The 15,328-nt window shown below is 36.7% G+C and overlaps 1 protein-coding gene across 1 annotated transcript in view; it reads right to left on the bottom strand.

Annotated features, from left to right (window-relative positions):
• Window positions 1–15,328, bottom strand: part of slc24a3 (solute carrier family 24 member 3) — a 51,809-nt gene that overhangs the window by 12,414 nt on the left and 24,067 nt on the right. Inside the window, exons 3-7 of the mRNA XM_088421567.1 lie at window positions 3,204–3,280; window positions 2,425–2,499; window positions 2,241–2,325; window positions 1,484–1,587; window positions 20–94 (exon numbers count right to left, since the gene is read on the bottom strand). Coding sequence (XP_088277693.1) covers window positions 20–94; window positions 1,484–1,587; window positions 2,241–2,325; window positions 2,425–2,499; window positions 3,204–3,280 — 416 coding nt within the window. The remainder of the gene's footprint in view (window positions 1–19; window positions 95–1,483; window positions 1,588–2,240; window positions 2,326–2,424; window positions 2,500–3,203; window positions 3,281–15,328) is intronic.

Raw genomic sequence — 15,328 nt, forward strand, 5'->3', positions numbered from 1 at the left:
ACTTAAAGTAGTAAATTACCACAATAAGAGCAGAGATCGAAAGCGTATAGTAGGTAGAGTCTCTGAGCAGAGGCCAGCAGGACAGACGGATGGTCTGGGAAAAGAACGAGAAAAATCACAATATTCACTGGCACTAAAGTTTTGTTTAACTTAATAATAAAACCGTAACATTATTATTGATAATCATACAGCTAATACATATCGGAATATAACGGAATAGTCATGTTGAGTAACACGTTCTTTCGGGCACTGACAGTACATTTCTAACGAGATAAACAAGGCTCTGCGTTGCTCTTGCATAATGTGTAATCTAAATAGGAAAAACATTCTTGCAAGTATGTTTCTCCGTTGCTCGTGGGATTAAAGGGGCGGAGAGGGACAGGCGGGATTTTCTGAGTTGTAACACGGAATAGGGCTGAAAACACTCTTTCCTTGTGAACTGTGATGTGCATTCATTAAAGAAAAAAACTTGCCTGTGGAATGAAAAAAAAGCAATAAACAAACAAACAAAACAAAACAAATGACCGTTTTTTTTTGAAGAACAGATGTGATGTCAGTGATGTTTGCTTTATCCAGTCCATTTCTCCTTGACTCAATGAGCTCAATTATTATGCTGGTGACAATTGAAGGCTTTTATTACATCTTTTACATTTTGGGAATGACCTTTCCATTCTCCTTGTTGAACTTTTTTTTTACACTCATTGCCCTCATCTGGAACTGTCTTCAGTGAGCTTCTAGGGGAGTAAATGTACTATCTCAAAGGAAGCTTGATTGCCTTACAAATGAGCCTTCTCAATGAAAGCCATACAAAATTTCACAGGGATTGTAATCACCTCTATTGTTTTTGTCCTCAAGATCCTTATCTTCATTTTGCCTAATACATTGTAAATTATTGCCTACAAATTGCCAATTATTAATGTGCTTAAATTCTGGTAACCAATAATAGGTTTAATTATGAGAATGAAAAATTGGTACAAAACATTTAAGGGCTTGGAGAAATGAATATGATGTTGACCAAGGTCAATATATCATACCAAAAAGTTTGATAGAAAGGATGAAAGGAGAATTTTTACTTTGAAAATTGAGTGAAGTTTTAATGCTGTCTAAAACTTGAAAGGCACATAAAGGTTTTGGGGAAAAATCAATAAATCGATCAATCAATCATTCAATGATTGATTGGAGAAAAATCTTATTCAGGGATGCAATAACAGGGTGCGAGAACTCGACTGGCCTGCCAAAAATGCTTGACACATTGTAAAGTGCAAAATATGACAACTAATCATGCACATCGGGCAGAAATGGAAAGGAATTAAACTCACGATACTTCAATAACTAGTTGTTGAAAGAAAGGTGAACTAAAACAGTGGCAAACATGATCACGTTCTAAATTGAGAGAATGTATGCAAAAAAAATAGCAAAAAACAATACATTTGAACAATTTGAAGATGAAACATATTTTGTTACTAATAATAATGTACTTTACCTGCATAGCAAATATCCCACATACTCCAATAATGCAGAGGATATTGAAGACAGCTGAACCCACAATGGTGCCAACACCAACATCCCCTTTGGTAATGAATACTCCTGCAAAGCAGATGTATAAACAATGTTTATTGGACGTGAACAAATATTTGTTTACTTTGTGAGGTCAACCTACGAGGGGCTGTAAGTTTGCCATACAGTTTTTATTCTTTCAAATATCTGTCACATTTTCCGTTTATTATACGGTCTAAAAATCTAAAAGTGACTGAGATTATAGGCCTTAATTCTTGCACAACCAGTTGGTTTTGACAAATTGGATTTCTTGCTCAAAGTTGAAAAACGATGAATTCTAAATGTTCACGCTGCATCACATCTGTAGTTATACTTACCTTGAAAGATATGTGGAAACCTCATTATTTACAGTAAATTTAACATTTATCGTAGTGCATTATTTGATCATTTTGTGATCATGTTGAACTTTCACCATCTGGGTGAAATTTCAGCTCTCTTGTGTCTTCGTTCAATGATTTCCTTTTGATGTGAAATGCCTTTGATGTAATAATCCCATAAGCATGGGACAGAATGCTGCACAATGGTTAAAATACATGATTTTGTACAGTATAATGTGCTTGAGACTATTTATTGAACAATTTAAAGCATGCAAAAACACTATCAGTTTGATTTAGTGATTTTTCAAGATTCAATCATTTTTATTGATTCATGGGTGCGCATGTTTTCGTGTGTGTGATTGTCACCTATGACGGAGGTGAACAATTCTGGCGCTGAACTTCCTGCAGCCATGAAAGTTGCCCCTGCAACATCCTCACTAAGATGAAGGCGCTAGAAAAAAAAAAAGAAGCAAACAATATGAAAGAAAGATGTGATGGCAAATTTTTGCAGCAATTCAAAACTCTTTCGAAACAATGATAAATCAATTACCTCACAAATCTTGTCCAGCGAGGGGACAAAGTAATCATCGCATACAATGGCCAAGGCATAGAACATATAGACTGCCTGCAAAGACATAACCACGCACACATATGCATGAAATTATTTTCACTCAATTATTCAGATTTATGTCATCCTTCATATCTTTTGCATTTAATCAAGATAAGACGTTTCATTTTACCTTTGGAAAATGATAACGGAACCAGTGATTGAATCAGTTTCAAAAGATGAAGCGAGCACATCATCAATTCCTCCTGTGTAATATGGCTTGTTTTTAAGACGTTCTTTATTCACTAACCAATACAAAATAAACAGCAATGCTTTTAAAATATACTCTAAAAGAGAATGTAAAATTATTTTTTATCCGAATATTTGATTGTCTGTGCATGTATGTATTGATACATTTTACATTCTCCTCCCCTGTAGAGGGAATCAAAACTCTTGTTGAAACACATCTACATGCTTTAAATATCCCCTTTTAGAGGGCACATCATATATGTACATATTCACAGAATTATGCAACTAAACACTCATGAGACATGAGCACGCCATGCTTATTAGCACATTCTCTTATGTTTTAATCATAATTACGCCTTTAAAGCTGGCGAATCTGCAAGTGATTTCTAGAAAACTACACTGTTACTTCTGTGTCTTGAAACTTGAAACATGTTAAAAATACAACCTACTATATACAAAAAAAGAAGGAATACTTTGATTGCAGATCAATATTTTATTGTGTGTAGAAGCTGGACAACTGAAAAGACACTCACACAGAGGACATGCAATCCCACGGCTCCCTCGATGCGCTCTTGGTTTGTGAAATAGTCTCTGGGGAACTCGTGAATGGCTGCACACAAAACAGAGAACAAAGAAACAATGGGGAGGGTGCTATTATTTTCAAGTACAAGACAATATCCATACAAACATCACAATGGCATAACAGTAAGCCTTAAATTGTGATATATACTGTATATTTATGAGGAAAAAAAATCATCATAATATTTTTTTTATACTGAGATGATCTCAAATAAACTCCAAATGACTGTACAATCAAATCAAGCAGTGTGCCTAGCAAAATTATTGTGCCTTTTTTCACATGCATTCTATAGTTTTATGTGGTTCTCTACTCAAATAATAATCTTGAGCATTTCATTAGTGGCTAATGCTTCTTGTTTTCTCCCCCAGCTGTTCACATCTCTATCATTATTTAGTGACCATCCTTGAGAAATAGATAAATGCATTACGTAAAATAAAAAAAAAAAAAATCATAGAGCCCCCTTTCCCACACGCACACCTAATAATTCCATTTCTTCATTTTGATGACCCCGATGATGAGCCTGTCCAACCAGCTAAAAAGGCAAACATTCAAATTAAAGCAAACTTTTTTTTCTCAGAGCCATATAAGGAAAAATGAACGGATGGAAGGGTCAATTTGAATTTTTTTTCTTACTTAAATTATAAAGGCTGTGAAACACATGATATATTTTGGGGTTTCAAGACGCAATGAAAGTTTAATACATAACCACTACAGTCTTTATTTTCAAACAATGAGCACCATCTGGAGAAGTAAAACAATATCACAAGTGCTTCATGAGGCTTTGTTTTCTCATCACTACTAAACAGAGCAAAACATGGAGAAAACCAATTTTTCTTGAAAATATGTGTTATTCACCTTAAAGGAACCTGCTCGGTATTCTCTCCTGCTTTTTATTTGTTCCTGTATACAAATCTAAGAGATTACCAACACTGACATTTACACATGGTTGTTAACGTTTGGTGGTCGGTTCTCGCGGATACATTGAATACATCGTTGTCTGATATCAGAGGCCATTCCACGGATATTCCATGTGCATACAAGCAGTTGGGTTAAAAATAGCTCCAGCCCAGCATGACCCACCCATGTATGTGTGTTTTGTGTGTATTTGGAATTTGCTTGGCTAGCTCCACTATGTCGACTTAACTTGCTGCATGTTGGTGTCTGTGTGCGTTTATATGCCTGTGTTACAAGATAGCAACCCAATGTGCAGTGACATTCTCTCTCTCTCTCTCTCTCACTCTCTCCGCATCGCCGAGAGCTGGTGAGTCAGGCGATGGCACCTGCAGCCTGCCTTGTGTGGCCGGAAAACAGGCTCTCCAAATGAAGTGTGAACAGCAAAGATGAAAGAACAAAATGAGGGTAGCAGTGAGAAGCGATAAATAAAAATGAAAGGAACCTCAGTCGTATGGAGTAGCTACTGATATATTAAAACTACAAAGTCAGCTGGGATAGGTTCCTGCACATCCATGCCCGTAATGGTGGATAGGTAGCAGAGAAAGAGGATAAATGGATGAAAGGTTAAAAAAAAAAGGCAAATACGGCAGGTAATTCTTACATCACATCTGGGTGGACTTGAAAGTCAACAGTCAACTTAATCATTCTTTCAATGGTTTGGGCCCAATTTTTTATTTTCTTCACTCTAAAAACAGTTGACTCAAAAATAACCAGGTTAAGAGTCGAAAAAGAACCAAGTGCTACTTGAATTTGAACTCATCTTTTTTTTTACAAAAAAAAAAAAAAAAGGTTAAAATTTACCCAAATAGGATTCGGTCGCCTTTTGACCAACAATTGAGGTATTTCTTACCCAACAGATTTCAGACTGCAGCAGACAAAGTAAATATATATTATATTGGTTTCACGTGAAATTAATTACAAAGTTGTATTTGTTGGTGAATTTTACAACTTAAACTAGCAAGAATTTGGTCCAGACACAACAGTTTTCGAGTACCCAACCCAACTTTTAGGGTTAAACAATTAAACCAAAACAAATGGATCAAAATTAATGACACACAATTAGGGCGGCAAAATTGATCCCATTTTAATTGCGACCACAATATATGTGTACATCAGTGGGTTTATTGATGTTTAAATGATGTTTCAATGGTTTAGAAAATAGCCTGTATTGTACACAATTAAGGTGACGCAACGCCCAGTAATGCGTACGCGTGCTGCTTCTGTATATGATTTCTCCAGCCGTGGTGTTGATATTATGAGGGATATTTATTCGAGTAGGACATCACTGAAGGCCTAAGTGTGAAATGCATGGACCGCCTCTGATATATATGTATACCTGGGATTAAATGTCTCTTCTCTTACACAACTTAATAATATGTCAATATGTCTTAAGGATTCATTAAATTTTAATGCAATCACTAACTTGCGGCAGCCAATATTGTGATTGCGATTGAAATTCGATTAATTGAGCAGCCCTTATTGTGTGTCATTCATTTTTATCGATTGTTCTGGTTTCAACGTGTAACCCAAAAAGTTGGGTTATGAATACCGAAATTAATATATACTGTAATAAGATTAATATATATAAAAACTGACAACTGATTACTTACCCTAAATTGATTGGTTAAAGCTTGTTGCAGTCTAGAGCAGAGGGAACACACAAACTAGTCATTGTGGGGTGTCATAAGTTTCTTTCATCTTAAGTTCATCTAATTTATTGATTTGAAATGAAGACCGAACAGTTCAACATTTGCTTTTTGTTCTCTTTAACAATGTTTTTTCAGACTTGTAAATACTTTTATTTTTTTTGTAGGATGTCTGGGGTTTAATTTGATGTTGATGACGGTAGTGAGCGATGGATTGACCATTGGCTGATGGAGCAACGGACCAACGATAACCGTTTCCTGCTTGAAAAATGTAGGACTGACGATGATGGAGGGGAGGGGTGCACCGACGACTGACGGCAACAAAAAACTGTAAAATGCAGACCTCTCGCTCTCTGACCATTTCAGTGAAAACTACTTACATTACCAGATAAATATAAAAATTAAAGCTATACTCAAACTTAAGGAAACTAAAGGTAATTATGTCCATTCTATAATGTCAATGACTGTAACAAGAAAAATATTCACAATAAAACTGGTGCCATGGTTTTTATTACACTCAAGGATTTTATGGCGTAATTAAGCCCTACAGTTTTAGATTGAAACATATATAAAACTGTCCAAAACTGAAACTGTGCAATGCCTTTCACATCTCATAAAGATTCAGTCAGATATAAGCATCTGACAGGATTTAGGATTATGGTGGAGGATATTTAAACAGGCCAGCAATGACGTAACCTTCGAGTACTGTGCTAATCTCATTAAGTATTCTGTGAAAAAAAAATGCATGTAAGTGAGTGAGTAAAACAAAAAGCATTGTATAATCTTTGCGGTTACAAATGAAGGTGGGAAATGAACGGGTTTTACAGGATCTCATGCTTTATCATACAGCCATTTCTATAAGTATATAATCTGATAAAACGGTATTAGATCATCTCCTTAAGGCTACTAAGAGAATGATGTGTCACCCCAGGGGAAAAAAAAAATCTCATATTGGATGTGCAGATGTGTCTGAAATGGAGATTTGTGGGCTCCCAAGAAAAAAACACAAGTGTGTCTCTGTGTACTAGAATCAGCTGCTCTGTTGGAGCAGTTTTAGAAGAACACAAAATGTCACAGGGGCAGGATGGAGGACCCAAGAGCACACGCAGACAAGTATGTTCAATGAATGAAAGTTTATTGACAGGACGGGGACTTTGATGCGCTGGCGAGGAGGTTGGCAGTGTAGCGGGTAACTGGACACAGTAAAGTTGAAGCACAAGTGATTAAGGGAAATTGGCAGGCAATCGGCTAGTCGGGGGGCAGGCAGAGTCGATACACGGGCAAACAGACGGGATGGAATGCTGGAAAACTCGCTACGGCGCATGGAAATAATCTGGCAAGGGCGGCGAGGAAGAGACCGGGTTATATATTGAGGTAATTAGCAGGAGCTGTCGGTGTTCAGGGCTGATTGGCAGAAGGGTTGAGCAGGTGCGGGTGAGGCTGGAAATGAGGTGGCAGGACTGGAGGATTGTGACAGAAAATTGCCATTTAGTTTTTGACATTTTAAGAAAAATGCAACATTAAAAAATGATCAGTGATTGTTGTTGTTTTTTTTTTGAGTAGCGCCATTTTGCATGTATTAGTGGTATCAGTATTCTCGTTTTTCTTGAGTTAGCTGATTGTTACTTGCCTTAGTTTTGATTTTAACAGGTGTCCATATTATGAATATTAACAGCTGTCCAATAGAGTTGACTGTGTATTAACCTGATTCTGCTTAACACCAACCCCACTGATAAAGCAAAAACATTTTACTAATTAACCCTCAGGCACAACAGTGAAATGAAAACCATTTCAGGTGCCTTGCTCATAATATCAAGCGTGTGCAAAGCAGTAATAAGAGCAAAGGGTGTGTACTTTGAAGAAACCATAATATATTAAAAAAAAAATCGTTATTTCATCAGTTTTTGTTAGGTACTTCACACATCTTTCATGCCTTCAGTGAGAATCTTCAGTGTAAATAGTCATGAAAAAAAAAAACATGAAATAAGGTGCGTCTAAAATTTTGGGCTGTACGGTAAGAAAAGATTTTTGTCATGGTCAATAAATAATTTCAAGATTGAACCATTTATCAAAATAGTCGTGAGTTGCATCCTGTGTGAACTGATGAAGAAATCTGCGGTGAAGGAGTAAAGTCAGCTGCCAAATCCCCAGCTTCGTGAGATCAACGTGGATTGACCCAAGCAGAGACGGGCGGCTTGTCACTTCAGGGGCAGAAACAACAGTCAGCCCACCCCCCTTGCATAATACTACAAGCATTACATAAGAGTTGTGTGGCACTGATACAGACACAGACAGAAAGAGAGAAGAATCGGACAAATCCTATAGAGTATTAAAGGCGTAATGGGAGACCTTAGTGTTTAAAGAGCAACGAGGAAAAACACTCTTCATGGAAATGACAGATGGTGTTTCCTCTATCCACAATAAGCACGGTGTAACAACTGTTGAGACACACAGACACACATGCACACTTACACTGTAAACACAATAAACAGGATATACCGTAGATCTCAAATGAGGGCCAACTTATCAAGAACGTTTAAACTTTAAGGTGATTTGACATCAGTTCCTTCTACATTACCCTTATATCAATACATTAAGAAGTTCACTGTCCTACTAATAGCTTTCTATGACATGCATAAATTAAGCAACAGTGGTATTTAAAGTGGTACTACTTGAATCGTTCAACAGGGAAACAAATCAAAAATATACTTTATATGATAAGCATATTTTTTTTTAAAGCTGCACAAATCCTGCAAAGTTATTTTGTGACCATGAAAAGATTTTAATCTGATTGAAAAGCTATGACATATGAGGTCCCTCATGGGTCAGAGACAATTCTGTTCACCCTGTACAAAGCCATTAATAACATTTGCGTCCATTACAATATATACATACATACATATATATATATATATATATATATATATATATATATATATATATATATATATATATATATATATATATATATATATATATATATATATATATGTATTTTTTTTTTTTTTTTTTTTCGCCAATCCACAAAACTTCTGCGGCTTGAAATATATTGATTAAGTCAAACTAAACCTGCCATTCTTTGAACGCAAATGAGCTGTCATTCAAAATCCGTTTGGGTCCGTTGACCGGCACTTGATTCTCAGTTTAAATATGCCATGTGCGCAAAGTCCAAAATATACTGGGTGAACATTAAACCGCTTATATCGAGCCTTTAGATAAAAATTCGTAGTCTACCTTTTGTCACCAAATTGTCGATTGTCTTCCGGCATCTTTTGGCTTTGGACGGCACGATCTGTCAAATTTCCGTACACGCTAAAAGATGCTTGAAACCTGCACCAAAATCAAGATGTTCTAGGTCTTATGTCAAGCATACATGGGCTTTTCAAAAATAAAATTGAGCCCTAAGTTCAAAACCTTGGTGTATTGAAAGATTGGGAACTGACCTTCAGCAGTCATATCAAATCAATCACTAAAACAGCCTTCTACCAGCTGAAGGACATATCCACAGTGAAGTGTTGCTTGTCCCAAGCAGACCAAGAGAAACATCCATGCTTTTATCTTCAATAGACTTGATTATTGTAATGGCCTTAAAAAAATGAAAAGCATTGAACAGCTGCAGCTCATTCAGAAGGCTGCTGCTGGGTTCTGACACCAGAACAAAGACATCAGAGCATGTACTCCAGTATTAGACGGCTGTAGAAAAGTTGTTTGTATGTGCGTGTGTTTGTGTGTACCGAAAGGCTGTGGGTTTGATCCCCTGACCATCAAGACCATGTCTAAGTGTCCTTGAGCAAGAGACTTAAACCACAGTTGCTCCTGATGCTGTGTCATCAGTAGGCAAATGACTAGTTAGTGTAAAGCACTTTGAGTACCTAAGGTAGAAAAGCGCCATATAAGTGAAAGTCAATTTACCATTTACCATTAGGAGAGTTTGTGTTCTTTGGCTTTTTAAATATGATTTGAATGAATAAATCGCATGCAAATAGTTGAACAAAGCTTTCTGGGCTGGGCAAGTTGGTGACAGCATTCAAGTGACCAATGTGGACATTGCAAAGTGAGAATCTTACTTTGATTGGCTTTTCGCCAGAAAATGCTAAATGAAGTTTTAAAATTCACCTCAAAAGGCATTATCTAGTAAACTAATCTTAGCAAAAACTTGTTTTTTACCTGTAGTGTATGTGACACATGACATGTGGTCAAATGTTAAAAATGGATGTGCTGGAAGTGATGATGGAATAGCCAGAAGTAATGACGGAACTGCCTTTACCATTTTACAAACATACCGACGATTACAGTCTGGGTATAATTCCAAAAACGAAGGGCGATGATGATGGACGTGGGTCTATGTACCGACGAGACTGTAAAGGACTGACCCCCAAAAACAACATAAAATGCCCATCTCTGGTAGAGTAAATACATCCACCTACTTACAGCATACCATCCACATAGCATCATGGAGGTTCAGCCTTTAATGTACTGCAAACTGTCTTTACATCATACGTTATTTTCTCTGAAATGAAGAGCTTAAAGTGGACACATAAGGACAGAGAGGTCAGAGGCTATGTCCAAGGGAGATGCACAATGTGCACAATGAAATCCACAACGCCAGTTTAAAAGCATGCAACTGCAAGGCACACACTAACAAACGGACGCACATACACATAAGCAGCAGCATGTGGTTGCATTTATTTTCTGCCACAAGTTAAAACTATGCGGGTGGTATTACCTAACACATCAACCATTCGTGAATGGAAAGAAAAAGTGCAGAATGGCGAGAGGACACACAGGAAGAAAGATTCTCTATTTGTGGGGTTAACAGTATTTCTCCTAACTCAATCCACTCAACATCAGAGATAAATGACAAATATAAACATGTCTACAGTATGTAATGGGCCCTGAAACATTTGCTGAAAAAAGAAAAAAAAAACCTCACTTATCGCTAACGGAGTAATTGAGATCAAGGCAAAAAAAGACCCAGAACTGTTGAACAGTTAAGGTTGGCCTCCACTTTATTTGCTTTTTATTAGCCTGAGGGCACAATTATCCGTAGACTGCGGACTAAATGAATACAGAGTTAATACAAGTCTGTCTTTGATCCTTCTGTGCATTTCACAAAAATAGACAAATTAACACATTATAGAACCTAATTTGTGATGTATGGTCCAACTCATTAAAAAAATCCATTTGGCTCTCATTTTTATATGTAGCTTCTGAAACAGCAGCAAAACAAAACCATTTGTAGCTTCTGGAAATCTCAACAGAAGCACTTTTCAAAAACAACAGCCTCACAGTGATTTCTGCCCGTAAATAAATAGCAAATAAATCTCAATCTAAGTTATCAAGCCTTTATTCTGTGAAGACACAGCACACAAAACATTCGAAAGTGCTATTTCCTTATTGCTATTCCTTATTCCAATGGCACATCATAATCATGGGTTAATCATATATATAAATGTATATATATATATATATATATATATATATATATATATATATATATATATATATATATATACATATATATATATATATATATATATATATATATATATATATATATATATATATATATATATATATATATATATATCAACAAATAAATACGAGACATGCCACTTTTGTCGTGCATGGTTTCGTAGTAAGCAAGCAAGTGTATTCAACTTGGTTTCTTTTGTCTCTGTAACAGTGAGATGACATAGTGACACTGGATCGATAAAGTGCACACCATATGTCTCTGATCAATTACTTTTATGGCCAAAATAAGCTCACTGCTGCTGCAGGTTGTGTAATTAACCTAAGTCTCTCTCGCTCTGTCTCTCTCTCTCAGCAGTTGTCTCCAAGGAGCTCCCCAAGCATAGATAAGTCATATTCAGGGAACGTATCTATTTCTGACTCAGGAAGCAGTAGCAGAAGAAAGATCACCGGGAGAGAAAACTTGAGAAGGGAGAAATAAATCATGCCCCACAGAAAGCTGGGCCTATTACAAGTAAGCAATCCAGTGTGTGAACACAAGAGACAAAAGCGAAAATCTTCTTCTGAGGGATGTGAGTGACAGGGGGAACTGCATTGTGATGCAGATGGAGAAAGCTACACACTGAAAACCTGTTGCCTCTGTGTTTGTGTGCGCACGTGCTAGCTCCAAGCTAAAGGTTACATGGTAATAGTGGCATTTAATCAGAGAGGGAGCAAGAAATCAGATCATGACCCGTGATGGTTTGGGACTTATTATACAGGAGACACAAAATCAACATAATCTTTCTTCAGTGTGTCACCTGAAATGACGACATGTGTTACGCAGGTATGGTCCTAAAGATTTTCTTGTTCAGCTGTAAAGATGTACTAAAATTGATTTATTGACTTGGGAGTACATTTATATTTAAAAGATTTCTTACAATACATTTTGGATTATGGGCCCTGTTTTGGTAGATTGGCCCTAATGCACAGCGTGTAAAAACAAGTGTGTTTCCATTTTGGTCTCAGCGTGAGTTTACCATGTGTTGCCTGATAGAAGTAGACATTTCGTGTTAAAACATGTGGTCAAATGTGAGAAAGCCGAGGCAAGTGCAGTCCAGCAAGTTTGTGAATTTGGCTTATCAAAAAAAAAAAAAAAAATCATTTGGTTTACACTGGAAGTCATGAACACAATTCAAACCAAGGGTCACAGGGCATAGGAATTAGTTGGATAAACATACTTTGTGTGTGTGTTCAATTTACTGCATCAATTCAAGTGAGTCCATTTCTGCTTCCGCTATGTCAATGGCTGTGTGTGCCTCTCACACTGAATGTATAGCATCTGTGTTCACTCCCACAACGGCGCAAATGCCCATTTCTAATTGTGATGAATATAATTTACAAAAACCCTCCAACAATATGCGTAGTTAGACCACGCTTTGTGCCAGACTTTGCACTGAATATGAAAATAAGACCCTATGTCCTTAACGTACAATTAACATAACAATCCGTCAACCGCCCTGCTTTGTCTGTTTTTCTTTTGTAATCCTGCTCCCTCAAATGTTTACACTTTCCAATCTCTGCAACCTGCCATACACAAATGGTTGAGGCCAGTGGTCCTTTTATAAAACTTGACATTGATTTTTTTTTTTAATTATGTGCCCTGTTTATGCCCTTGAGTGTCTCTTTCACTATTTTAATGTCCTTTTTTTCATCTTTTTGTATTCTTTGTATAAGTGTAGTGTGACTAGCAAGTAAAAATGTCATTGCTCAGTGCTACTTTTATGCTTTGACTGTGCATATGGCAAATGTAATTCTCAAATCGTTTGAATCCTGTGGAGATGGAAGACATTTTTCATTTCATACGACAAAGTACTTGTAAGCCAGCACCTGCACTACTCAAGACTCACATGTATTGTCGCTGATGCATTGCAAGCGCTGACCCCAAACCACACACATTAGCCTGTGTCTTCATCATATATTTAACATGACTAAACAGATGTCCTTGATATTAATCCCATCACACAAACACACGCACACACATCACACAGCATGTTACTGACAGTAAATGATGCTTTTAGCCGAGATCTGATATGATCTTGGTTTTTATCCGCACTACACAGTAAAGCATGACATCACTCTCTTGAGCATACACTACATGTCTGCTGCGTATCATTTAGTTCTAACCTGTGAAACCCTCACCTACCAAAAGGCTGACAAGTTGAAACATGGACATTAAATCTTAAACTAATATTTTCTAGAATATTACATTTAATAGTTACGCCACAGAACAATAACAACATACGTATACCAGTTTTAGCTTGATGATTTAGAGCATGAAAAACAGCTGAGCATAAACTAAACATCATTAATAAACCAAGCAGGAAAGGAAAGGAACATTTGGGTTGCTTCCATTTCAGCGATTTCATAATCTTGGCATACTCTTCATTCATTTATCCACTGCTTTGTGCTTTTGGCTGCCATGGAGTAGGCGAGTGCTGCCAAACAAGTTGATTTGACATATCACAGTTGGGCAGTGGGCTGTGCGATGAAGGATTTGAGAGAGAAACACACAACTTGTATCATGTGGCAATGATGTAGATGACACATCAACAGCGCACAAGAGAACACAAAGTGAGCAACAAATTCGTGGACTCAGGAGACCATGATGATAATCAAGCACATTCACACAATTTGTGAGAAATAAGGCATAGTGTCAAAAATCCCTGAATAATTGCCATACGCTACACACATACAATAATTGCTATCTTTGCAAATGTAATAACCTATAGATGTCCGAAGATGCTTGCAAACCTTATCAAACAGAGGATCATAAGACATCAACACCACGTTGAAGATGTACAAGACTGGAGCGGAAAAGTGTGGCCTTTGGATTTTAACCTTTGACCACAAACCCATTCATGCATTCAGTTATTGTATCAGAAATTGTTTATGAACAACTGTTTTTAGTCGTTGAATAAAAGTGATAAAGTCATAATAAACACAGTTCACTGACAATCACTTCCATAGTTTAGTATTAGCTAGCGCAAAAAAAAAAAAACACACTAAACAAGATATAAGTTGGTTAAGAAGCAAAAACATAATATCAGTTTTGCTTGGGCTATGAATGTGGTGCATTCAATGACCCCCAACAAAACAGTTTATCTCCAAAACATCTCAGACACCATCAATGAATTAGACCTAACAATGACAAAAACAAGATTTAGTGATAGTGCAAAGTAAATAATTGTATTTGCTTGGCCAGAGCACAAAAACAATGAATAATCATTTTTAAAAATGTGATTATCAGATGATAGGTTCGAAAAAAAGGATCAGGGGGTTACAGTAAACACTGGCCCAACTGAAATGGAAGAATTCCGATATTAAATAACTTGGCCAAAAATTACAATATGGTTCGAAAAACTAAGCCGTTTATACTCACAAGGGTTGCAAGCTTGTTGATGCCTATCGCAGCTTACTTTGGGTGGGAAGAGGGGGACATCCTTTTTAATCATCCCAGCAAAGATCACCACAATGTCCCTATGTCTAAAAAGGACGCTTCTTTACTAGCAACATGTACACCACAGTATTTTGTAGCTATAATTAGAACCAAGGAGTCCACTCCAAAGCTTTTGACTTGTTCTACTACAGTAAAAAAAAAAAAAAAAAAAAAAACATTAGTTGTTGCACTTTCAATTTTCAATGACATACTTCAAAAACATCATTTGGTAAGACATGTCACATTAATTTTTATGGAAATGAAGCAAAAAACGTGTTAGGCTAATTCCACTTCCATCTACTGGGACTTTTACTGAGTTCACACAGTCGGCATAAGGCTAATAGCAGTGTGGCTTAACAACGTTATTTCAATCACCGTGAAATCTTGGTGACTGACCTTTTCCGGAAATAATTATTTGACTGCCTGTTCGAGGCTCATTAGATCAAGTTTTTCAGTTTTGAAATGGTGACATCCATGCTGATGTTGAAGAAGAGAGAGAGAGAGAGAGAGAGAGAGAGAGAGAGCGAA

Source organism: Hippichthys cyanospilos, chromosome 8 (genome assembly GCF_059441005.1).
Source record: "Hippichthys cyanospilos isolate Australia breed blue-spotted pipefish chromosome 8, RoL_Hcya_1.0, whole genome shotgun sequence".
NCBI lineage: Eukaryota > Metazoa > Chordata > Actinopteri > Syngnathiformes > Syngnathidae > Hippichthys > Hippichthys cyanospilos.